Raw genomic sequence first — 26543 nt, 5'->3', positions numbered from 1 at the left:
TGCCGTGCCCGCTATAAGCTCGTGGGTCACAAACCGGGCTCCGGTTACGACCGCTCAGTATCCCACAGTGTATACTGACTGTCACCGTCCAGTGTGATTACAACCGACAACCAATCGGGTTATTTCTCACCAAATCCAATGTACACCCATGCTGTACCCATATATGCTGCGAGGACGTACAACACACATCTGGCAAAAACATTACCAGTGTCTCGCCGTTCACTATTGGGTCGAGAAGTCAAGCCATCAATCATGTCAACAATGATGAAGGATGTCTGCCATGCAAGACTGTGTAAACTATTTGTTCATTTGTCATCACACCAACTCATCCACAACATTTTGAAATATCATTTTTGGCCCAATTTCTCAATGGTGAAGAATCACTTCAAAAAAATTAATAAATCCTCGGATTCACATCTTCACTAAAATCGAATGAATTCGTCCTTGTCAGACAGCCAACCTGTCCACCAAGTTTCATCCGAATCCGTCCACAACTTTTTGAGATATCTTGCTCACAGACAAACAAACAGACAAGAGGTAAAAACGTAACCTCCATCCACCTTCAGTGTCAGGGGCTGCTTTTATGACCTCCAACCCTCAACATGGAAGATGTCCAGAAGAACATGGAGAAAAATGCAAATTTGTGTGGAGAATGGAGGGAAGCAGACAGATAAAATATAACTGCATGCAGAGGGACTTTGTGGCCACTCTGTACAGATGGGCGGATCGCCTACAACAGTACAATTTCAAGCTTCACTTCATCCTTGGCTGGGACAACATGGTAGTGGCACGGCAGCACCTGCTCTCCAGAGCTGTCGGCGCTCTCGAACCTGCCAGAAAGGCAACGGACAACTTGATCCAGTGGCTGGCTGGCCGGTACCTCTCGACAGGCTGCGATTTCCCTCACCGACCTCCAGCGGGCGTCGGTGGATGACCCATCTTCTGCACCCTGCGCTCCAAAATCACTGGTGACTGGCCTACCCTGGTGCCTAATGAGCTAGCATCGTTTGCCAAGCAGAGGGCCGAGACCTTGTGTCGTGGCCTGGTATCGACCACAATGTTGAGATAATGGTGAGAGACTGTGCAGCCGACCTGCTCAGCAGGAAAAATCAACCAGCCTGCCCCACCACCCTTGCGACTGCTGACCTGTATGTCTCGTCCCAGGGAGCACCTGCAGATAGACATCTGTGGGGAAATCACCATCAACGCTGTCTCGTAGTTGTCTATGATCTCCATTCCAAATGGCCTGAAGTCTTTCTGGTGGGCTCAGTCACCTCCCAGGCCATAATCAACATCCTGTACACTATGATCTTCCGTTGATGACTGCCTCAGGTTATGAGAACAGATAATGGGCCACAGTTCTTCTCTGCTGAGTTCTCCGTTTCAGCAGCGACAGAAGGATGATGCACACCCGCACAGCCGTCTTTCACTTGCAGGAAAATTGAGGGGTGGTGAGGGGGCAGACGATGGAGTGCTTCAATCAGCATCAAGCTCCAGCCAATCCTCCCCATTGTGTCAGTCACTACTTGGGGTCAGCCACCTTCCATCTCCATGATGGGTCCTGGGGCCATGTTAGCCAGCCGCGCAAAGTTCCGCTTACAGAACCTCAGCCAGTGTCTCTTGAAAAACTCATGGAGTTTTTCGATGAACCTTTTGTGTCTGGATTGTGATGGAAGAGAGGGGCTGAACCTCATGTGCCTGCAGCACGGTGGAGGAGGGGGGGGGGGAGGAGATGAACCTCTTGTGCCTGCAGCATGGTGGAGGAGGGGGTAGGCGGAGAGATGAACCTCTTGTGTCTGTAGCGTGGTAGAGGCAGAAGGGGGGTTGGGGGGGGGGAAAAGAACCCCAGGTGCCTGCAGAATGGTGGAGGATGGGGGGGAGATGAATTTCTTGTGCCTGCAGCGTGGTCGAGGAGGAAGGGGGGGGATACCTGAAGTGCCTGCAACGCAGTGGAGGAGGAGGGGAGATGAACCTCTTGTACTTGCAGCACCGCCGCACACGGGTTCCACAGTGTCCTTCACGTGCAGGATTTAGCAACCTCCTTCCACACCTGAATTGACCCTATGCACTAAGCGAGTGACGTCACAGCGGAAGGTAAAGCTCCGCCATATTGAATGGCAAAAAATCATGGCTACCACGCACGTGTCACGTGAACTTCTGGGCTATTTCCACGGATTAGATGATATTTCTAAGAAGAGGTACTGCGAAAAACTGAAGCCGTGTGGTCTTTGTGAAGATCCTTATTTTATTTCAAAGGATAAACGGACAACAGAAAGGAAATTTTGGCCTCAAATCGTTTTCCCTGACATCGATGTTTACCTCGTTGAAACGCCGAGTCCTTACACTCAAGCCAGCCTGAAATCCTTCACGAGTATGGACGCTTACTCATGTTATGTCGCCGGGTTTGTTAGTGACATAATCTCGACGAAAGCTGACAAGAACTGTATTATCGTGAGGGTAAAGGTGAAGCCTGTTTTCTTTCATTTCACTATTATTGTATTATCGTTGTTGCTTGTTTTGTTCAGCAACCAGCGTCACTTTTTTTAACCTGACTGCTGCCACAAGTTAATTTCAAGTGAACCTCTTGTCTAAATGTTAAGTTTGTAGAAAATCTTCGTTCGTCAGTTTGCTTACAGATACATTATATTTTTCCTATGACAAACATCTGGTGTAATGCCACGCTGCTGTGGATATTTCCAAGTGCTCGTTACCTTCGCATTCTGCGAAAGGTTATGTTTTGGTCGGCGTGTATTTATTTAATTATTTATTTGTAATCTTGCGATTCATATAACTCAAAAAGTATTAAACCGAATTGCATGAAATTTGGTGGGATGATTGATTATTAGCCAGGAAGCATTCGATTAGATTTTGGGATCGTTCGGGTCAAAGGTCAAGGTCAAGAAAAGGTCAAAATCGTCTTTTTTTACGATAATACGGTCAATTTTTATTCAATTTGCATGCAACTAACGCCAAAAATGTTCAGAATTCAACGCCTCATCTTGTGATATGCAATATGACACAATGACGCCCATACTCTTGTTACCGGTTTGGGGTCAAAGGTCAGGGGGGTCACGACCTTGAAAAATATGCGGTTTTTGTCATAACGCGGTCAATTCTTGTCCGCTTTACATGAACCTAGCACCAAAATGTTCAGAATTTAATGCCCAATCTTGTGACACAATGATGTCATAACACATGTCACCGGTTGGGGTAAAATGTCGGGGGGGGGGTGTCACGCCCTTGAAAAATATGCGGTTTTTGTCATAACGCGGTCAATTCTTGTCCGCTTTACATGAACCCAGCACCAAAATGTTCACAATTTAATGCCCAATCTTGTGACACAATGACGTCATAACACATGTCACCGGTTGGGGTAAAATGTTGGGGGGGGGGGATCACGCCCTTGAAAAATATGCGGTTTTCGGCATAACTCAATCAATTCTTATTCAATTTGCATGAAACCAGCATCAAACGAGATTACCTTCTCTTGTTGAAACGTTGTATTCACCGAGCTTGCGAGTGAAGACTCGCCAAAACGACGTGAGTTGATTGTTGTTTAGTCCGTAGCCCCCGAAAGTCGGGGGGGTCATGACATTATAGATATGTGGTTTGTGTCATAAGACCATTCATATGAAACCAGTTCCCCACACTCATACCAAGAACAAAAAAAGTAGTGGCGGCGAAGGTATGCGCTCTATGAGTGCCCGTTCTAGTTTTTTTTAATGTATTATACATATCGATGTGACTTTCTGTCGTGAAACAACTCAGAACTGTGCGCGTGAGACAGCTGTTAGAAAGGCGATCTGGCCTATCTATCTCATTCTGTCAATAAAACAAAGGATATAATGCATTTTAACGATACAAATCAGACAATATTTTGTAACCAACAGCTATTTAATACCAACTACTGAAATAACGTATCAGAAATTAGTTACATACCGGAGACAAAATGAAGGCCACACAAGCAGTCTTGTTCGCCAGGTCGCCATTTTTCTCTTCACAGAACCGATATCCAAAGACGTCGTCGGTCTACTTCGGCGGGAAAGCGGTAAAACTGCACTCCAGAGCCTTTGGTATATCGCTGAGTACATCCCTGGACACAACAACTCTTACCCATTTGCAGAAAAAAAAACTCGCTTGCTTTGAAATAACGGTGTAGTTGAAGTGGAGACTATCAGTTGTTATGGACACGGTATCCTTTCAGCCCACTCAATATGGCGGAGCTGCCACAGTCACGTGACCGTGACGTCATCTGAATAAGGCCTATTCTGTGTGAAGCGAGGGGGAAATGTTATGTTTGGTTGTAATGTCGTGGGGGTCAGGGGGGGGTCTATCCAATTAATCACTTTACCGTGAGTGGGGGTCAGGTGGGTTCTTCCCGGCAAAGAGAGAGGCCATATGTTTGAAAGTGTGTACAAATCGCTTTATTAATTGGACAGAATGATAGATGGTATTCACTATTCATAGAATACTTACCCCGCGCAGTCCTCAGAAGGACTTGGCGCGAGCTCACTGTTCTGGCGGCAAATTTCTAATTACATCCCTACATTTCTGAGGTAAATGCGTCACAAATTATAGTTTGAAAAGTCTGCCGTTTAGTGCATTAATAAACCTTCACAAAGTAGTTTTTATTCCTTGGTCGAGTGTTTTTGTAAACTACCGTGGTGAGTGTTGCTACTAGATCTTGTAGATCTGTCATTTCCCTTCTGGGATTATTTAATTTCGAAGCCGTTGCTTTCATCCTCTGTGTGCGTTGGTCCGATCATTAGAACTACCAAGAGTGAAGAAGAAGCTCGAACAGATCGCTGGAAAGTACAAACGGGGAGATCGTGAAACCGGCAAAAATGTACATCTTCTTCTTCTTCCCTTTTTTTTTAATCACCAACTGAGCACAATGAAGGCTGAAGCGATGACGGTGATACTAATATTTCGAACGGTGTTCGATGTCCGCTCAATAACTACGATATCAAATGGTCGTATAACGTGTGGTAAAGTTTCACTTTCCTCCGGTGAACGGTTCTCGATGTACACACTGAACAAAATCCACTCACGTACAGTACGTACACGTCTGTGTCTGTGAGCGATCGCTTCGCCAGCGGCAGCGCGGGAAAATCAACGTCCTGCTTCGTTCGCGTCACTGAAGTTGTTGGATTGAGTGTTTGTATTTATCCCGTAACCACCTCCTGTGTCGCGGTTCCTTGTCAGGGGACATACATTAAGGTGTATCCACATATATCACTTCGCTTGACGAGGGATTCCCTCCCGTTCCCACAACATGAGGCATCATTCTTCCCCACGTCGAAAACTGATGCGGCAAACGGTTTTTTGTTTGTTTACATAGGGAAACGTGGACGGACTATTACCGTGTAAATTTAATACGTGATACAAGTTACACATTCACTTCCGTGACGAGGTTCGTGTGGCTGTGCGAGGTTTGTTGGAGCGATTTGGCCATGGACGTGTGATGGTATCGCTTACTTTTTCTTATACCAGTGTGTGTGTGTGTGTGTGTGTGTGTGTGTGTGTGTGTGTGTGTGTGTGTGTGTGTGTGTGTGTGTGTGTGTGTGTGTGTGTGTGTGTGTGTGCCAGTGGTCTTGGGGAGGGGGTGGAGGGTGAACGCAATTTCTTGATGTAAATGTGTATCATGTAGCCTTGTAGCGCCACCTCTAGGTGGGGGAAGGTATTACAAGTCTCCACCACTCAGTACAGTGTTCCTGTCCCCACGTTTTCTAGTACAGTGAGGTGTTTTGAGTTATAAGCAGTCGGTATGTTTTTGCTTCATACACCTAACCCAGGTTATTATTAGTTCGTGAGCGCCAGCAGTGACCACTATTTTCGTTGTGTGTCTGTCTGTCTGTTTGTGACTCTCTCCAGAGCATAGCTCCATGACGTTTGATGCGATCTTGATGAAACTTGGACACAAGCTAGAAATCATGGTCTAGTTGTGTCTTTTTGTATGAGGGGCGTCCCGCGCCCCTTGTGGGTGGAGCCACGCCCACTTGAACTTTTTATTTATTTTAATTTTTTTCTCGATTGTTTTTCTCGCAATTTAATTTCCTAGAAGCTGTGTGTAATTTCCACAAGTACAACATATAAAACTAGGACAAATGTGTCTAAGAGCAGCGTCCTCAAGGTTTTATCGGATAAAAAAAAAATTTTAAACATTAAAAAAAATAAAAACAACTTCCGATATTTCGTCACGTGTCTTGATTAAGCCAATAGCGAGACCCATCATAATGTATTTACGTATTTACGATATATAGTGTATTTACGAAATAAATAATGTATTTACAAAATTACAATACAATAAATGGAATAATCTTTAAATAGTAACGTGAACTTTTCTAAACTTTAAAGCAAATGTCCGAATATATTTAAAAGTTCATGATAGACGCTCTCAAAAGGATGTGTCCATGTGCTCAGTATTTAAGGAGATCCAGATGTTGTATATACACGAGCTAAGTCCTTGAGACGAAGGTTTTGTTCTCACAAGAAGAAGAAGAAGAACAACAACAACAACAAGAACAACAAGAACAACAACAACGCCGAGCTCTCTATGAGCAGCGTTCGCTACGCGAGACGCTGCTAAAAATCCGATTTGATTTGGTCAATTTTGATTTGGTAGGGCTTCCTCAAAAGCTTTCACTTTGATGGAAATTTAATTTTTTTATTCAAGACTGGAATCCAACTTTTGTGTTTATGTGTTTCTATAACTACCAATTTTGTGGTAATTTAAAGCTTCCACAAGCTGGATCTAACTTTCAATTAACTTCCACTTTGGTGGAAATTCCTAATTTCAGGCTTTTCAGGCTTTACTAAACACTGGAATCAATTTCAGCGTTTAACGAACTTTCATTTTTGTGGCTTCCACAAGCTGTATCCAACTTTCCATTCTACTTCCACTTCGCTGGAAATTCCAAATTTTTCTTCTGATTTCAGGCATCAACACTGGAGTCAACTTGAGCGTTTACTTGTTTAACGAACTTTCACTTTTGTGGCTTCCACAAGCTGGATCTAACTTTCCATTTTACTTCCACTTCTGTATAAATTGTTTTTTTATTAACAATAATGCCCGCGAACCATCGTCGCCTCCCGGCTTATTATTATAATTTTTATTCGGGAGTGATTGAGACAGCTGGCAGTAACCTATACACTGCCTAAATAAAAGTATGTCTCAAAAGAACGTGTTGCATGCTTGGAACGATATCGCCCACAGGGTGGTAGGAACTCTACCCGTCCTTTAATAATGTCTGACAGGATTCTGAGTGATGACTTGAGCAATATTACGTTCTCGTGGTGCTTGTCCACACAGCTCAGACATAAGGCTGGAGAAGTACCATTGCCTTGGTTTCCTGGGTCTGTTTGGTTCTTGAAAGTGACACCATGTTTAACTCGAGTTGAGGGACATATTGTTGTGGGGCCGGGTCTCGGTGGCGAGCACAACCGCTAGATGGAACAGTAGAGTCGGCTCCACCGAACACCCGGAATTTATAGGTCGTCACCCCGGTTAACTCCGGAGCCGATGGGTCACTTATTGGACCGAAGATCGCCAATAGGTCGACCACGTGGGATAGGGTTAATTGCCAATTTCAATATACCTAAATACCCACGTCGTCCAAACTACCGGGGAAATTCACCCTCGGCAGGATCTGCGTGATCCGGGCCGTTACCGAGTCGTACCCCGAGCGGAGGGTACCAGATTCCTGCTGGGCCGATTGCACGATTACGGCAACAATGAAGCCTCCTAATTCCCGTTCGCAGCGCGGCCAACCAATGGCAGAAAGGACAAGGACGAGCTGGGACATTCAACAAGAGGGGATTTATTTTGCAATAATGGGCAAAAACCGGGAAGGGAGACAAAGAGCAGATTACAACCGAATATATTCCAATGTACAATAACGCAAGCACTTAATGATTCTACTTAGAGATGGGCCCACACTCAGACACACACCCAAAGAAATGGACCCCGTCGGGTCTTTGTTGAAGGTTTACAGCTCGAGGGAAGACGATGAGCTGGAAACTCGAGCTATCTTGGACCTGTCCACCTCGTGTGGTCTTCGACATCCTGAACCGGCGGGACTCAAACCCGCAACCACGATGCCACTCCAGGTACCAGGGACAGAGGATGAAAGACGGACGCCAACCAACACGAGCGCGGACAAGGCAGCGAGCGCCAGCAAGCAAGGCCAGGCGATCCGGGACGATCCGGCAGACAAAAACCAACTCTTACTGCTTCCAGACGGATCGCCCGAACAATTATTCACTCCTTCTCCAGAGGGGAGGAGCCACCTCCTCCGACCTGCTCTCCCTCACTGGACGGTTTTGGCACGCAAATGCGCTCATCGCCCCCGTGATTGGTCAAAAGGGGTGCCAAGTCCGCTGATTGGACCGGGAGGGGGGGGCGTGGCGGGCGTCACGGCGGACCGGTCCTCAAACAGGAAGAGGAGTAATATTGTCCTGCGTTGGCTCTCATTGGCCGACCGATGGCAAACTCGCTCACATCTCTCTGATTGGTCGAGAGAGTCGCCAAGTCCTTCTTGAACTCCGCCCACCGCGTGTGTTATGGTGTCAGGATGGAGCGAAGGTGTTGTTATTGTTGTAAGTGATGTAAAAATGTAAAAGAAAACCCTGACTATCAAAATAACTCCGCAGCGCACGAACATTTAATCACCCATTAGACACAGGGGGCGGGACCCTAACTAGAAACACATACCAATATAACTGATCTATAGGACCTGGCTGTTGTGTGCAGTAAGCTTCCAAATTCGTAACAATATTGTCACGGAGACCAAGAACCTCTTCTGCCTTTAAAGATTATCCACTGCTTTTTGTTTTCAAGGCATTTTTCTGAAGCAAGTTATTAATATTTTCATTTTGGGTTTCCGTTTGTTTGTTGGAACATAATTCCTCCGTTCCCTCGTCCGTGCTTGCATGGCACGATTGCTGTGTAACCTGTGTGCAAGGTGACACCTGGGGTGTGTTCCGTTAGCAAGCAGCTTGCTATCGCTTTCCACGCAGCTTGCTTGATTCAAACTGCCAAAACAAGCACTCCTGCAGAACAGACTTTTTCTTGTTCTTACTGAATGTACAATGTCGAGTGCTGCGCTACACTTAACATCATGGCGGTCTCCATGGAAACAGTGCGATCGTGGCACTCAAGCAAATGCTGTCAGGGCCATCGTGTTCGGTTTTACTCGATACTCTTGTGACTTCCCTAAAATATGAGGGAAATGTGTTCTCAGCGGTTATGGGACGAGGAAGAGGGAAAGAAAAATAAATAATTGGGGAGGGGGGGTCAGCAGGAGGAGCCCCTCTACCAAACTTATCTAAGGACCTCCCACTGTGGATTGTGGGGAGGGGGTTGTTTGTATGTTTGTAGATCTTGAAGAATTAGGATGAACAGTAGAAGTAAAAATAAAAGTATGAAATTCACGTTTCGATAATACTGGCGGAGTACCCACCCCATGGGTGGGTGGAGATTGTGTATTACTTGCTGAAGGAAGTATATAGTCTGGATATTGCAAGAAGATTCTTTTGATGTTTGTGGTGTGTTTAATAAAGGGGTTAAAGGGTCTCAAAGGATCTGAAAGGTAAGTTCCAATAATAGGGTTTAAAAGGATCAAGAGGTCTGAAGGTCTAGAGGGGTAAAAAGGATGAAAATTCTTGAAAGGTCTTAATGGTCTTGGGAAGGGGGGGGTCTAAGCCATCTAAAGGTTTAAAAGGTACTGGACGACCCGTTAACTCATTGGGTTCCCGTTGTGACAGCGGTTGATGAAAAAAATCATTTCAAGAAAAAAAAAAAAGATAGCTCCAGCGAACTATACCGCTGAGGTTGTTTGCATTGATCAAATTCTCCCAGAGAGGACTTGACTGAATCGGGAATTGATTTTTTTTTTAATTTTTCGTTGCGCGATTTTAACGAAACTTGATACTGCACACCGCAGGAGAATAGAGAGTAAGGTAGCACTAAAAATTTTGCACTATCTTGTACCGTTGTGGCTGTATTTCAGGAACATACATACATACATACATATATACAAGAGCCTGGTGTTAGCGCAGTGGTTAGGGCAGCGGCTTGCGATCCAAAAGGTCCTGAGTTCAAGCCCCGTTGGGCCACTGAATTAATACACCAGGGGGTTGACTCAGCCTGTCATCCTTCCGAGGTCGGCGAAGCGAGTACCAGTGTACTGGGCCGGTGTATACCCCGGTTAAAAATAGGTGTACAATATCCCTGTGTCGTAAGAGGCGACCAGGGGTGCGTCAGGAAGGGCATCCGGCGTAAAAAAAAAACATGTGCCAAATCACTATGCGGATCATACAGATGATCCGCTGTGGCGACCCCCAATGGGAGCAGCCGAAAGAAGAAGAAGAAGACATACATATATACAAGACAAGATGAGAGTTTTAGTAACATATAGATAGATGTTCCACAAGTATGTAATTAAGACATAATGATGTAGTGACTTTTTCCACAGACAGATATGAAGGTTTTTTTTTTTATTTTTTTATTTTTTTTTACATTACCCCCGAAAGTGGATGAAGGTTACGTTTTCACGTCTGTTTGTCTATGAACAGGATATCTTTAAAAGTTGTGGACGGATTCGGATGAAACTTGGTGGACAGATTTGGTGGGTGACAAGGACGAATCGATTCGATTTTGGTGAAGATCTGAATCCGGATCCCAGAATATTTTAAGTGATTCTTCACCTCTGAGAGAGAGTGCCAAAAACGATAAACAGTATTTCCAGTATGACATTTCAATAAGTTGTGGACGAGTTATGACAAAACTTGATGGATGAGTTGGTTTGTTGACAAGAACAAGCCGATTCGATTTTGGTTAAGGTCCGGATTTAGATCCAACCTGTCGGTGGAATACAAAATATAAACTATTCAACCTGGTGCAGGTATGTGCTCTTCCGAGTGCCGTTCTAGTTTATGGTATGGAAGGTAAATATAGGGGTGTGCCTCTGAGCATTTAATTGGTTGTATCGTTTTAAATCCAACTTCGGTGATCATTTTTGCTCACATAACGAAGCACCTCGATCGCTTGCTTAATTTGCCGAGCAGCGAGGTGAACGGCTTTCAAAGCGGTTGATACAGAACGGCTGGATTGGCAAGCGATAGCAAGGCACTTGCTAAGAGAACATACCCCAGCGCTTGCCTGACACCTCAATGACTCTCTCTGCACTCTTTCATGATGTAATGGATTTTTTTTTTGTATTTGACTCATCCTGTCTGACAAGTCACTGCAAGGAGATTTGTATTTCGATTGATCGGGACTGGTGTTCTGTATTCTTCCTCTTCTTTTATGTTACCCCCCCCCCCAACCATGGCTAACCTCTCCCCCCTCCCCCAATTAACAGGAGACAAAGATTGTTGAAATTGGTCTGATGCGATGCCCACTAATAACCAAAAGTCATTACTTATTGAAACTCCATCATTTTCCTCGAGGACATCTTAACCCTCCAGCATCTTCATATTCATTAGTATAAAAACCCATCAAAAATGACGGTTTGGAATTATTTTATTCGAAATATTCAGAGTGGAAGATATGTTTTATTGCAAGAAAAAGTGTTATTTTGAAACACATGTACATATGTTATCCTATTTTCTTTATCATGTGGGACCTTTCATTTTGTGGGTACAGCCTCATGAGCGTCCCAAAGCCTGAAGCCTCGGCATAGCGTCAGGTGTGCTTATATCTTTATTTATTCGACATCGCACGTATGTAAATGAACACTTGTTTTACTCTGCGCACCATACACATCACGTGCAGTAAATTTCACCTCCCTGCACCTTATATTGTTTGTTTTTTAACGTTTCTGTACACTACCATTGAGGCCCAGTTGCAAGTCACCGTCTACATTTCCAAAAAAGCCGTAATTACTCGTTAATGGAAAATGTTTTTCGAGTTTCTTTTTTAATCCTGAAAAAAAAATAGCCCAGTGAATACAGTTGTGTTAAAAGATTCGTCTTTAAAACCCTTCTTAAATTGTCCTTTTGAAGGGGGACAGACATCACACAAACACATTGCGTTTTATATAAGATGACATGGTGATACACATTACACAATTTCCACAACTGAGGTGTCCTATAACTTTTGGTAGGGTAGTGTATTACCTGATGGGTTGAACGAGACTCGAGAGGTACACATACTCGCTTCCAAGCTATCTGGCCTGGGTTTGAATCCCGACCCAGCTATAACTGTCATTTCACAGGCAGGGCGATTCATTATTGTGACAAACTGGGCATCCCGTCTGCTGGCATTAGTTGATGATGCCACAGTGTCCGTCGTGAAGAGTGTGCGAGTTATCGCCAGCACCATGAAGAAACTACAATTTCCTGCTCGAACTACTTGTCGTGGGCCAAAAACTCCCCCATGCCAATGCCACAAGAATGTGGGAATAATTGTGGCCGTTAAAGAAGTTGATGACCTGATGGTTATACAATTCATAAGCATTGCCCATTCTCAAAAGTGTGAGCGTGTGCATCCCCATCCATAGACAGACTTCAAAATAGCACCCCAGTGTGTGAAAGGGTTCTCCAAGATACCCCAGTGAGGCTGGCTCTGCACTGTCAAATGCTCTCTTGTGTTGATTGTGACAATGCCAAATACCCTGTGGTTAAACAAGTGTGCTGTCTCACAAAGTTAATGCCACTGGCTGAGTTACTCGATTCAAATATATAGCAAAGCACTTACACTGCCACTCAAGGGCAGAATGCAGCAAACCGCATGACGCAGATCAATTTCACACAGCGTTTACCTCACACAGCCAGATTCTGTGCCATATGTATTTACTACTTGGAAAAATAAAAATCCAAGTCAAACTTCGGCTAAATGATAGTCCTTTCCAACAATGTGCAACTTTATCATGTGTAGCGCACAAAAGGAGAGGACGACTTTATTTAACTTGCAAGCATTTTATCTAACCGCATTTGGTGAACCACAGCTTTCAAATGTCAGTTTACAAACCAATCAAATTCCATTCACAGTCCATAGTTTATAAAAAAAAAAAAATTAATTGAACTGGTAATGGTATGTACACAAACAGGAAGTGGGGGAGGTGATAAAAGGAAGTAGTATTAGTGAAAAATAGAATGCAGTTTTATCTATGCATAAAAGGCGTGTTTGTATACAAGCTGAACCTTACACTCGCATCTGCGTTGAATTACAGATCGATTCGTATGAATGACGTTCTTTTGTAAAAGTCAATCTTTCCAATATGCTTAGCCAAAAACAAAAACAAAATCAAACAGAACTCACAGAAATGATATAGGTCCGCCTTTGTGAACTTCAAGTTTATTGCTTTAATGTCAATGATCCAGCTCTTCAGTCATGAGGGTTTAAATTAGACTAAAAATCAGGAAGCTTGAAGTGGAAAAAGTTTTAACAGCATCTAGAATTAATTGCAATTAAAAATATCCTAGGCAAGATAATTCATATTGGAATTGCATTGTGGGTAACTAACCCCAAACTATACACAAACTCGTGCTTTTCAAGCTGAGCTTCTGAGTAAACATGAGAAGTTTTGGAAACGGTAAAAACACAAGGATTTGAAGAGGAGCAAGAGAATGTTTTTAATGTTCACCCAATGGAACATGTGAAACTGATGTGCAGAGCAGATCACAACGGAAGGTGTCGAGAATGCGAGCGATAACGTGAACATGTTAAATGCTTGTGTGCGTCTGTTTAGGCTTTCTCCTTCCTCTTGCTACCCCTCCGTGCATTTCCACTTTTGTTCAGGAGCTTGAGCACGTGCTCTTTGTGATCCAGAACCCTCATCATGCTTTCCCTCGCCTCTGTGATCTGATCCATTACGAGCTTACAGCGCTGAAGGTTGCCCTGGTGTGGACAAAAAGATAGAAATGGTTGAGGGGAGTAAACATTTTGGAGGGCATAGCAGGGAATGGGAAGTGCAAGGCATTTGAGGGTCACCTGAATGAGCTCGTACACTTTATGCAACTCCTCATCTCCCCCTCCTTTCTTTTTCTGCGGCATAATGCCCTCCTGGAGGGATGACATTTTCTCATAGACCTCGTTCTCCAGGTTCACCTGTTGGGGGAGGGACGGTCAAGTTATTTACGGTACATCAACAAGAGTCGTGTGAGTTCTGCATACACCTGAGCACAAGGTAAGTGTGGGGAGTGTAGTGGGCAGGAAGACTTTATTGCCCAATTTCATAAGGATGTGATGGCATAGCAGCAAAAACACAGAGCTGCAGCCCAGGGGTCATCAATTAAGATCCAGTTGAGATAGCAGTATGAAGGATTTTAACTTTTATTTCTGTTAGCCGAGATAAACTAAAGAGGATTATCCTTGCACAAAGTGTTTCAATGTCAGCAAAAGAGGTTTGGAGAACTATCCTAGACATACCCCCATAAGACGAAGTCTTAGGGCGTCACATCGGCAGACAGTGGAGGCCAGGGGATTGCCCCACCACGTCCAATCCATATACCGGGGAAGTTCTCGGTTATAAGGGTTGTACTAACTACACTTTTATGCGTGAAGATGCAATGTCTTGTGTGCAACTTTGTTTTTAATTTTATAATTTTGCCATAGGTTTGAATTAATGTAAAGCAGCTTTTACTTAATTTTTTTCTCTCCGAAGAGCGTTTCCATGTTTCAGGATGAGGGGGGCAGACAGACAGCATTGGGTTATTATATATACAATGAACCCTCCAATATCACAGGGGTTAGGTTCCTGGAAAAATGCTGCGGTAGATAAAACTGCGATCGTGGAAACCAAAGGCCAATGGGAAGAGGGGGATTTGGTTCCTCGACTTCGAGAAAATATCAAGGAAGATCGATAACAGCCAGAAATAAACACATTACAGTTGAAATAAACAGGTAAATATAGACTGAAGACATGTTAACATTGCAATGAACATATAAATATGGTGTAAATTAAACTAAAACACGACTTTTACCTTTTAAATTTATCACAACACAGTGAGGTGGGTGAGGGTAAACATATTACATACTCGTTCGTACTGATCTCTGCCGTAAGTTAGCTCGGGATGATGATGATGATGCTGTTGGACGGGGAAGGGTGGAGGTTAGAAAAATGTGGATGTAGAACTTACGATGGTTGTTGGATCATCGGGAGCACGATGAAGTCATTGCTACATTGTCACATGGAAGGGTAAGACGATCCTTTGCCACCTTGACCCAGAGCAGATCCTCCCTGCTTGATAGGAAGGCACGAGATGGCATCCTCTTCCAAAATAATCCCGTCTTCAGCGTTAAAAACCTGCTCCAGCATAAATCCCTTCGCCTCAATTCATTCCATGAGCCATTGTTGACTGGAGCCTTCGACCCTGAGTGCCTCGTGAAAACGTTGGTAAATCTGCAATGATTTCTCCTGTACACCGGTGCACTCAAAGTCCGAGTAAATCCACAATAGGTTCTCCCATACACTGGTTCACTCAGTCATTTTTTTTTCTGTTTGTTCCTCGATTCAAACATGAAGCGTTTTTTTTCCATCCTTTCAATTCGATGATCACGGGACCAGAATGAGCCTTTTGCGCATTGTTGGCAGGAACCTTTGCACGGATATGTGACTCGCGTTTACACACAGTTGATTCATTCATCCAGTAATGGTGGCCCACAGATGCCGCACTTTGTACAAGTTGCTGCGTTTGAGCCTGGGGAGTAACTGCTGAAATATATCTGTCTGGGAGTCTTCAACATATTTGTGCTTTGTTCCCTTAACTTTTTTTGTAATTTATATTTTTCGTTTTAGTTTTTTCACAATTCTCTTCATTCATTAAAATTCTTGCTTTTTCTTCTCTTTCATCGCTTTCGTTAGCTACCTCTCAAGAAAAGTGAATTCTTGCAGAAAATTTTCTGTAAGGCTCATTTGGCTGCGCCTAGGTGGGTTTGAGGGTTGGGGAGTCGTGGCTGAAACCCGCCCGAATCCTATCCAGGTTCATCCTGATGACCCCATCTTTGCTCTTTACTTCTTTGGGTTTCTTCTTTGTCCTCCGTTTAATTTCATTTCTTGCCGACGTATCTAACAACTCGATTTCTTCACACAATGTCATAACGTAACCTTTGTCTTGCCTTTTGACAATTAATCTTGTCCATTTTACATTTGGGTGCCATTATTAACTGTTTGTCTCCACTAGATCTTGTATATCTAGTATTACAGGATCTCCGTATGTCATTTCACGTTCGATGACTATTCATTACTGTCTTAAATTTGGCTTCGTCCCCGTATGCTGCTCTGATTACAATTAATGATGCACAACAAGCAAGAAAAGGCTGGTAATAAATCTTGCACGTGGACACAAACAATGATTTATCTCAGCTCAAAAACCGCAATTGGGCAAAAATAAATACCACGACAATGAAATCGGAACAATACATCAGGTCAGATATGGGAGCATGCGCTGGAGCAGTGCATCGCTGCATCCACTTTCCGCCAGTACTCCAGGGGCCTCGGTCTGGCCATTCACAATCTCCTTGAGATGCTGATCAACCTACTGCAACCATGAGGCATGTGGTTGGCCCATTGGCCTCCTCCGCTCACGAGAATCCCTCGCTGAGAGAATCCGCTGAGCAGAATCCCGATTCACAGAATTGGAACGCTTTGCAGAGATCAACATAGACTGCAAGCAGTCCCTGCCGAAACAATCGTCTGCATTCAGTGAGGACCCGAAGAGTAAGGATACGGTCAATCATTGACCTCTTTGGTGTAAAGCCTGACTGTTCTAGGCGCTGGTGCTCAAACAGATGGTGGCGAACCCTATGAAGAAGTATCCGAGCAAAGACCTTGCCCAGCACTGAGAGCAGCGTCACCCCTCAGTAGTTTTTGCCGTCCTGGAGATCACACTTCCCTTTCCAAAAAGAGAGACAAACAAGCCCCCCCCCCCCTCCAGTCAGTTGGGATGATGCCTGTGTTCCAAACAGAGCACATAACTGCATGCAACTACATGAGTACAGCATTTCCACCAGCCTTGAGAAGTTCAGCATGGATGCCACAGATCCCAGGAGCTTTACCAAATTTCAACCGGTTCACCGCAGCCTGTTTCGCATTTTTAGACAAAAATGCATTTTAATAGCCGTTTTGAATGCATTAGATGGACAAGATGTGAAGGGGGAGGGAGAGTAGAACAGCGAGGGTAGGGTTTCCCTGCTCGGGAATTGGTTGTAATGCCATTTTGAATGCAACTAGTTGGACGTAATGTGGGGAGGGAGAGTGAGTAGAAGAGGAAGGGTAGGGGAGGAGAAGAAGGAGAGGTAGTGGCATAGAAGAGGAATGGTAGGGAAAACGAGGGAGGGAAAACTGAAGTTAGGGATCAAACTGGAGTCTAATTATATTTTTGCATGTTCCCGTTGTGTATATAAATAGTTTATTTCAGGCAAGTTAACTCTTTTCCAACTCTATGGTAATTAAACAATACTTTGAAAAACTTTGGACGAAATAAACTGAATATGTGTACAAAAAATGTAATCAAATATTGTGTTAACGTTTGGTTTTAACTCTGAGCTCCTTGGACTTTCAGCTCCCCCACCCTGGGCTCCCTGGAGAAAAATCCAGCCGCTCAGATAAATGGAGGTTTGAATAGCGACTGGTAAATCGGCCACTCGGGTTCAAAGGATTAAGGAATTTTGAATGTGTGAATTGAAGTATACTCGATGCAAGTCAGTCAAGGCAGAAGGAAGTCACTCCACACACCAATACCCTCACCCCCACCCCTTACCTCCTACCATCCCTCATGAATGAAGCATCAGTTATAAAGAGGGGTGGTCCAAATGTCATACATGTCTATGCCCGTGGGTTTCTCACAGGTGCCCCATTAGTCTATATTATAAAGCAGGAGTGTTCGTCGATCCGTCACCGAACTACTCTCAGTTTTGGGGCTAGCCCTGCCAAACCGATTGTGGAATGTTTTTGGGTCCCAGCGTATACCCCCTAAGGTGGGTGGGGGGTTTAATAAATACCTCTACAATTACGATTTTGACTTTCGATCTGTACAAAACTGCTCCTGATCAAGAAGTAAACACAATCAAGGGTTCAGCAGAAACATTCACCGGTTTGATAATATCTCCATACAATTGTGATTTTGAATTTCCCAACTGACCCTGCTTTTATCCATTCTAAGGTGTGTGGAAGGTTTCATAAATTTCTCAATACAATGATGATTTCAACAGTGTTTTGTATCCGCCCTTTCTCGCCAGCAGATTTGTCTGTATTGGGTGTCGCGCGAGAATTGGCGGCTTTATTCATTCAGCTCAGGAATGTTTGTATTTTATTATATTAATGGTATAGTAGTATTTTGTGATCAGAATGAAAATATAGAGATTGAGTTTAAAGCACAATGAGGAAATTATGTGAGGGTATCCATCGGTGACATTCACGGATTCGGCATTGTGACATCATAGAAATATTTCCCACCTTACTTCTGTTTGGGTCAGCAGCAATTGGTGATCAAAATGCCAAAAATGAGCTATGTAATGCCACCCTAAAATGAAATGGAAAGAACCAATGCAGAAGCATTAAACCCACTGCCATTTTCCCAATCCCCAGCATTAACAAGGCATGTCAGAAAGGAATGGACAACATGACAAACTGCCTGGGATGAAGAGAAAAGAGAATGAAGAGGAGGAGAGAGATCCTTTGGATGACATCCTGTCAAGGACAGGCTGTTTGCAGCTGCACCACGCTGTACAGGCATGCATTGCTGAAACACAAGACTGGCGGCGATGCCAGAAAGAGGTTTCTGCATTCCGTGACTGTATGGCAGCTCAGCAGAGCAAGAGGGAGGCCGAGCTAAAATCCCGTCTTGCCTCGGCATGAAAATGATAATGAAGGTCTACGAGAGATTTAACCGAGTACTGGTGTGTGCGAGCGGGTGGGCATGCTAGTTACATAAGCTTTGTTTCACTTTTGTCAATTCACAATTGGCCATTATTTACCAATGTTAATGTGCATCTGTTAGTACAATGAAATGAATAGACTTATTTGCACCTTCCATATTGTCATGGTCATCATGGTCACTCCTATCACATCAACCTGATGCTTTAAACATGCTTATGAAAGCCTGCAAGAGGGACAGTAAAAGGTGTGTTCTGGTACAAAGCCAGAATGAAAGGGGGAAGAAAAAAAAAAGAAAACAGAAACATACAAACCGTGATTCCCCATTGTCTCAGGTCGCTCAACTGCATTTAATTTTTAATTTATTTATATTTTCATTTTCGGATGCTTTCCGACGGTTCTGAGATTTTTTCTGCTGTACCGGCTTCGGTCCATCGGCACGCAAAATTTCAGCTTTCTACATCACCTGGAAGGTACCGATCTTTAGTATCAGTCAATGAGTCAGTCAGTGGTTAGAAAGAGCTGTATATCTTTATGTATTAGATGTACGTAAAAGATGACCCTATCATGTCTCACCTGTAATTTGAGGGAATAACTAATCAACTCTCACCTAATCAATTACCCCCATGCTCTTCCAGCCAAAGGAAGCTGCATAAAGCAACCAATAAAAGCTACACAAAGTAAGCCCTTCACCATTTCAAACCTGCCTGGGTTCCTCTACAGTTGTTGACATTCATAAGTAGCATGTACATGAGAATCCCAATGCTGCACTCCCCCTCAGCCACAGGACCCATTTCATCACTTGTTGACTGGTTCATCAGTCACAACGTAGACAACGCACAACCCCGAGAGCTCACAGGCCACGTGCAATGGCAATAGCAGTTAACATATTAATAGCAAGACCCAATCATGTCTCGCACCCATAATTGGAGGCCAATCAGCTCTCACCTAATCACATCTGCAGCTGTAGTGGAACCCAAGTAAGGTTTGAAACCATTTGAACCAGTTGCTCAGATAGCTTAGTTGGCAGAGCACTGGTATGGTCAGCCAGATGTCCTGGGTTTGATACCTAGTCTGAGCATTTAATTTTCTCACATGTCCAAAACTTATATAGATACAATACAAAGTCAAGGCTCGTGGAAGAGCTAGTGTCTGGTTGCAGTCTGTTTTTGTGTTTGTGTAGTCCCCGGGTTAAAGCTACTGTTTATGAAATGTCCGAATTGGACCCGAGTAGATGGAGAAAACCAAGTTGGGGGATGGGTTGCTTTGTTTTATGCCCGGTTACAGCATTTGTATGCAAGTGGTTGCCAAATGTAAATCTGCATCAAACTGTTAAAATCTTTTTCTCTCTCCTTGAAGGACATTTAAAAAAAAAAAGCTGACCACCTGTTTCCTGCTCAACCTTTTGCTATCGACCAACAACAATCAAGATGATGTAGGTCAAAGAATCTGTTTCAAAGCTTTTGGGTCTGCCTGGTTGGTGTTCCCATCTGAGAACATGGCTCATGATGATGGCATCCCAGATTCAAATGTAATACACTATCTCCCATCTACTGCCCTTGTCATTCATGTGACAGTGCACAGATTTCTCCAAATGCCCTTGTCCAACATGTGAATCAAGGTGCAAGCACCTCCACGAGCCTTAGATGCTAAAAGACCAATCCAATCAAAAGGTATTTGCAGTGACTTTCCATCCATTCTTCTCCAATGTTATCTGCACAATACCTTTGTAATCGCTAATCTCTGACACGTGACCGTTTCCACATTATAACTAAACCCCTAAAAGTGTGTTTATGGTCAAAAGGTTTGTGTACAACAGGATGCCTTGTGTACATACTGTGATGAAAAATAAAAATTACCAATGCCATTAACTGAGGGACTATGTATCCTCACCAGCTGCATCAACTGTGAGGCACACAGCTGCACCTTCCAGCCCTGCACCTTGCTCACCAAACCCTTTTGTGCTGCCATGTCCTGCAGACTCGCCTTCTTCTCTTCTGTCCCGGGAATGGGGGATGGGGTGGAATTAGAAAGGTCCTTAACTTGCTGTCAAATACAATTCTGCTTGTAACAATATAACAGGCTATGAGATTAAGTGTGGAATAATATAATACTGCATTGGACTTCAAACAGAATAAATATTTGGGGCTGGCAAGATAGTTTTGAGGTATGCACACTTGCCTTTAAGCTGTCTAGCTTGGGTTTGAATCATCTCAACCCAGCTATAAACTGTCACTCAGATGTTTCGCGTGCAAGGCCAGGCTGCAATGTGTGTCTTCCCCATCCATGGGAAGGAAGTTAAACTGAGCACCCCATCTGCCAGCACTGGTCGTTGGTGGACACTAAAGATCTCACGGTGTCTTTTTCTGAAGAGGGGGGGAATTATTGCCGGTACCCTGAACAAATTGCAAATTCCCTACCATTTTCAGTACAATTTGAGGCTTGGCCAGCCAGTTCATGAAAAACGGGCCCAAAACCTTCCTTGCCCAACCCACAAGAGGGAAGGAATAATTTTACCCATTAAAACAGTGGTGGTCTTGGTCGTAACCAGAATAAGTACTCAACTCTCCTTGGTTACAAATTTATATCAGAGGCATCCACCGATTCCATCCATTGGCACAATACTCTGTGTAGAGCGTTTGTGCTGCCTCAGCAGTCCCCTTGGCTATTGGGCACAATCCTGGATAGATCGCCACTCCGACACAGGATACCAGCAAGCTGGCACTCATTTTACCGACCTCGGAAGGATGACAGGCAGAGTCAACCCCACCTGGTATGAATTCAACAGTCAAGTGGGATTTGAACTCAGGATCCTCAGATCCCAAGCCCACCACCCTAACCATTAAGCCAACACCAGGTATATCCACCTATTATGAGAAGAGAAATGGAGCTTTCTACAAATTATTCTGAAGTCAACCTACTTTGCGATTAACAACTGAATTTGACAATGTAATTTTAAAAATTCCCGATGGAAAAGCCTTTGAAATTTACCTTTTCGACAAGCAATCAGATTTTGAGCCAAAATACAGGAATCACCTGATTAATTAGTCCCCGACCGATATCACCGGAGGGACTATATGTTTTCTCTCCATCCGTCCCACCTGTTGTTTTTCACACCTCCCCCCCCCCACACCTTTGAACATACTCTAACTGAAACTTGGTACACGGCTTTACGATAAGTTTCAGGTTATTTCATCAGTTTTTCACATAGTTATGCCATTTTTGGACTTAAAAATATCACATAGATAGGAGACATGTACTGCAAAGCAATTATTGTTCTCGTTTTATATGGTTAGATCATGTGCTGCATGGTTATGAGACTATTGCCACCCCCCACCCTGACAGCAATTGGGATGAAAAAGTATGGGATTTTTTTTTGTATACTACTTAGTAGAGGTCGTGGAAGAGCAAGTACTGTACACTGAATGGATCAGGATGCAACAGGACAAAAAGATGAGTTCAGAGAGGAGGAAACCACCAATGGCAGAGTTGAAGGCCAAGACAGATGAAGACACGGACAAACAATGGGTGCACGGAAGAATGGTCAGGAGAGGACGCATGGGGTGGAAAAGATGGATACAGAAGGAAACTTTCAGGAAGGAAAACTGGAAATTTGGAAGGAGGGATTTGGGTGGGGTAACAAGGGTAGAAAAGATCATGGTTTTGGAGTGGTAGCAATCTGAGATGGTGGTGAACAGCTGTCTTGAAAACCTGAAGGGAAGAATGACATTGAAGAGAATGTGGAAGTTGGTTCCACAGTCAGGAAAAATGAGGGGGAGGTGAGCCATTTCACCTGGGGGACCAGGGGGAGGGGGGTTGGGAGGGGGGACAAAGCATGGAAAGAGCAGAGGATGCAAGAACAGAAAGAAAGGGGTGGAAGAGAGAGAGCACGTGATCTAACAGGGTACACCGACAGGGTACCCATCTCCCATGGGTTCGTAGATGTCTCACCTCAAATAAGCAATTTATTGGAGTGTATATTGGTGAAAACTGGAATTCAATGTAAAGTCATGGTGTGGACCGTGACACATGGTACATTTTTACTTTATCGACAATCGTGGTCCGCTCAGAACTATCGATTGTGATTACAAATATATGTCGTGCACAGCACGATACTTGCAAAATCCAAACGAACAACAATTTGATAATTTGGAAAATTTGACCTATCAAGTGTTTCACATAATTGAATGTTGTGCATAACCAATTTGGTTGAAACATATTCAATTGTGGCTTTATAGGTGTTTTACATGTTTTGGATGGCATTGATCTTGACCTTTGTCAAATTTTGACCAGATTTTATACACATATACTCGACTACACATGCATACAAATAAGCTATGTAAGTTTCCATCTGATACCTTGAAAAATTCCTGAGCTTTGGCAATAATCAAATCACAAATATTTCCCATTTGGTTATAATGGGGTGAAATTGTTGTCATGGACACCGTTTTCTCCTTGCCGCATGGGGGCGGAGCGGCGTGCGCCTGCAATCCAGTGACTCGGAGGCTTGGGTTAGGGATCGCTTGAGGACGGGAGCTCTGCACTGTGCCACACGAGACGGTACAGAGCAGCCCGGGTGATACGGTGGCACCCAACCCAGATTGTCAAGTCAGGTCAGATCAATGTAATTTTATTGGGAGAGAGCGGTGTACAATCATTGATCAATTGCGCAATTGAAATAAGTAAATAATAATCGTAAAATAATTATTTTTTAATCAACTGGATAATAGCATACCTAAACCACCATTTCATCCGAATATGTAACTTTTTGAAAATTAATTAAACAAAAAATGAACAATCGATCAATTGATTAATCCACAAATGAAAAATACCCTTTATAGCCAAATCACTTGTTCACCCTCGTGTCCCAATATCAGTTTCTGATCTCAAAAGGTGCCCGAGATGTTGTCCAGATGAGAACGAAAATAAATAAGTACTTAGTAAATCGATAATAATTAAGCAATCAATTAATTGATAAAATAAAAAAATAAAATATATCGTTTTTCCAAAGCACTTGTTCACTATTGTGCCCAAATTTCAGCTTCCAAGCTCAAAGGATGGCTGAGATATCACCTAGCCAAACAAGAAAGAAAACAAGTAGAGTTACATTCAAAGTAAACCACCCCCATGTCAAACAAATAAATAACATCCTCCAGCACACATTTCCAGAGCGACTTCGGCACCCGGCGACGCCACCTTGCAGCACATGGAAACGGAATTGGGAGGGAGCGGTGCTCTTTTGAGGTGAATTTACAAATGCTACTTCGTTTACATGTACAAATGTACATCTGAGGTGAATGTGTACAAATTATACTTACTCGTCGTGCAGCACATGGAGATGGTATCGGGAGGGAGCTGTGTACAATAATTGATTAATTGCATAATTAAAAGAAATAAATATATAATCGTAAAATAATTAATTGGCGAATAGCATACCAAAACCACCATTGTTTCATCTGAATCTGTAACGTTTTGAAACTTGATTCATCAAAAAAGAAATAATCGATAAATCAAAAATACCCCTTAAAGCCAAAATCACTTGTTGACTGTCATGTCCAAATAGCAGCTTCCTCGCTCAAAATGTGCCTGAGATATTGCCCAGATGTGAAAGCAAAGAAATAAGTCATTAATAAATTAATTGATTAATCAAAAAAAATAGCGGTGTACAAAAACAAAGGTGTCTTACCTTTCACACGGACATCAGGGTAGCACTGGAAATGGTGAAACGCTGCTTTCCAAGGGTTACGGTACTGGCTGAGCAGTGTTACTGGTGGTCTAAGCTTCACGGGAACGTATCGTACACCCTCCTCATCTGTACACCCACAGAACAACAATGGTCAACTGCGAAGAACCTTCTCATTGGGGATATGTTTGCATTGCATAACAAACTTCAGCTGCTGTTGCAGTTAATAACTGAACTGTTCTGTGTTCATTTCAATGATTTAAAATTCCATTCAACAGGCATCCTACAGAATAGCAATGCAAAAAATGGTGGAATTTTATACTCTGTCCTCCCAGACCCCCAACCAACTCCACCGCTCAGTGAGCGAGACAAACACCGATAAACAATCTTGAGAAGTGTTCATCCTCCCAGAATGTAAGAACAATTTTTAGCAACCATATAAAAATTAAATAAGTAAAAAAAAACTTAATTCATATAAAAGTAAATGAAATGCTCAAAAATTAATAAAAAGATGAAATAATTCCTGGTCTTCTTGCCAAGCGATTTGCCTGTGACATACAAGACGCCTTCATTCCTGACTTTCCAGCTTCCTCCACCCATGCTATCAATGGAATCCTCTCCTTTCCCAGTGAAGGCTGGAGTTACCCAACGAAGTGTCTTTGGTCGAGTGTTGTTCCTCATATACATAAATAGCCTCTATGGTACTTTGGAAAACATTATCTTCCTTGTTGCAGCTGACTCCACATTGTGTTGTGGAGTACCCTACCTTATATTGATAGGCAGACTGGAGATGAATCGCTCCCTGCTGATGTTGAATTTTTTTTTTTTTGTATACACTGTCAAGGCTCGTATGAGAGTGAACACAGAACATTTTACAAGGGTTGTAGGAGACAAGGGGGGGGGGGGGGGGGGGGGGGGGGGATGGAAGGAAAAAACAGTGTGGAACAGAGACGTGAGGAGTTCTGTGGAAGGGAGAGGGATGGGACGGGGTAAACAAGATGGACACTACAGGGACTTTCAGGAAGGAAAGCAGGGAATTTGAAGGAAGGGGTTTTGGGTGCATTAGTGGGGTAGAAAAGATAGGAGATGGGGGTGAACAGCTATTTTGAAGACCTGGAGGGAAAAGTGGGATTGAGGAGAGTGTGGGAATTTGTTGTAAAGGCAGAAAAAAAAGAGAAATGAAAGAGTGAAGGTGAGCAGTGATTCTTAATTTTGGTAGTTTTACCAGAAGGGGGTTGCTGGCAGACCTTGAGCGCCCTGCAGAAATATGGTGGGGGGGGGGGTCAGACAGACAGGTCAGAGAGGAGACAGTGGAAGACAGACAGACCACTGACCTGCTTGCGGTGAAAGAGTGAGAGAGAGACCCAAAGATTTAGCCTCATCGTGGGAGATATACCATTGATCCTAAATGCCTCGTTTTCCATAACGTGAAGCCGAGAAAGGTGAGAGGCAGGAGCACCAGCCTGGAGGGGAGAGCAGTACTCCATCTGGCTGCGGACGAAAGCTTTGTATGTGGTCAGGAGCTCAGGTGGGCCAAGGAAGGACTTTGCATGACGGAGGATTTCCAGTCGGCAACTGGCTTTAGAGGCCACGTTGGAAATGTGGCTTTCCCAGGAAAGATCATGGCAGGTGAGACCCAAAAGCTTGAATGAAAGAACTTCAAGAGGATTGTTGAGAAGGTAAATGGGGGGCGGGGGGTGGGGGTTCCAGACAGTCCTTTTGGAGAGACATTGTGAGTGTGAGATTTGTCAGGATTGAAAGACATGTCCCACATGTTGGACCAGCTTGTGATTTTATCCAGACCGGCAGAGAGTGAAGAGGTAGCTGCTTGCCGATCTGAGGGATGACAGATGATACGGCAGAGGGTGGAGTCATCAGCAAAGAGATAAAGAGGATTTTACAGAGAGTCAGAGAGATCATTGATGAAAACCAGAAAGAGAACAGGGCCCAGAACACTGCCTTGAGGAACTCCAGCCTGGACTGGAAGAGGGAATGAGAGAACTCGATTAAGGGCCACATGATGGCTGTGACAGGAGAGG

The 26543-nt window shown here is 43.7% G+C and overlaps 3 protein-coding genes across 10 annotated transcripts in view; 1 reads left to right on the top strand and 2 right to left on the bottom strand.

Annotated features, from left to right (window-relative positions):
- Positions 1-4212, bottom strand: part of INPPL1 (inositol polyphosphate phosphatase like 1) — a 138870-nt gene extending 134658 nt beyond the window's left edge. For 2 of the 4 annotated variants that reach the window (XR_015060169.1, XM_085888787.1), the window contains exon 1: positions 3940-4208. Coding sequence is in view for 3 of the 4 variants with exons in the window: in XM_085888787.1 (XP_085744913.1) it covers positions 3940-4091 (152 nt within the window). In the remaining variant the exon portion in view is untranslated. Of the gene's footprint in view, positions 1-3939 lie in introns of all 4 variants that reach the window. The other 2 variants (XM_085888790.1, XM_085888788.1) reach the window with 2 other exon arrangements.
- Positions 4213-5371: 1159 nt separating this feature from the next.
- On the top strand, positions 5372-20692 carry COA4 (cytochrome c oxidase assembly factor 4 homolog). 3 transcript variants are annotated; one of them, XM_085888812.1, is made up of 4 exons: positions 5396-5467; positions 14048-14132; positions 18534-18844; positions 20181-20692. In XM_085888812.1, exon 3 carries the CDS (start codon positions 18546-18548, stop codon positions 18801-18803), a length of 258 nt encoding a protein of 85 aa, XP_085744938.1. In that variant the 5' UTR covers positions 5396-5467; positions 14048-14132; positions 18534-18545; the 3' UTR covers positions 18804-18844; positions 20181-20692. The 3 variants fall into 3 exon arrangements, with proteins under 3 accessions (XP_085744937.1, XP_085744938.1, XP_085744936.1); XM_085888811.1 differs by having other exon boundaries at positions 5372-5432; positions 18534-20692; XM_085888810.1 differs by having other exon boundaries at positions 18534-20692.
- The window catches only part of SAP130 (Sin3A associated protein 130), a 63116-nt gene continuing 49402 nt past the window's right edge, over positions 12830-26543 (bottom strand). For 2 of the 3 annotated variants that reach the window (XM_085888791.1, XM_085888792.1), the window contains exons 17-20: positions 24508-24633; positions 20715-20818; positions 13937-14053; positions 12830-13843 (exon numbers count right to left, since the gene is read on the bottom strand). In XM_085888791.1, the coding sequence (XP_085744917.1) occupies positions 13691-13843; positions 13937-14053; positions 20715-20818; positions 24508-24633 (500 nt within the window). In that variant the 3' untranslated portion in view covers positions 12830-13690. Of the gene's footprint in view, positions 13844-13936; positions 14054-20714; positions 20819-24507; positions 24634-26543 lie in introns of those variants that run through there. The other variant, XR_015060170.1, reaches the window with a different exon arrangement.

The sequence above is a fragment of the Eptatretus burgeri genome, chromosome 7 (assembly GCF_056783735.1).
Source record: "Eptatretus burgeri isolate ZD-2024b chromosome 7, Ebu_testis_v1, whole genome shotgun sequence".
NCBI lineage: Eukaryota > Metazoa > Chordata > Myxini > Myxiniformes > Myxinidae > Eptatretus > Eptatretus burgeri.
The sequence above is the reverse complement of the archived record's forward strand: the minus strand, read 5'-3'. Positions and strand labels throughout refer to the sequence as shown.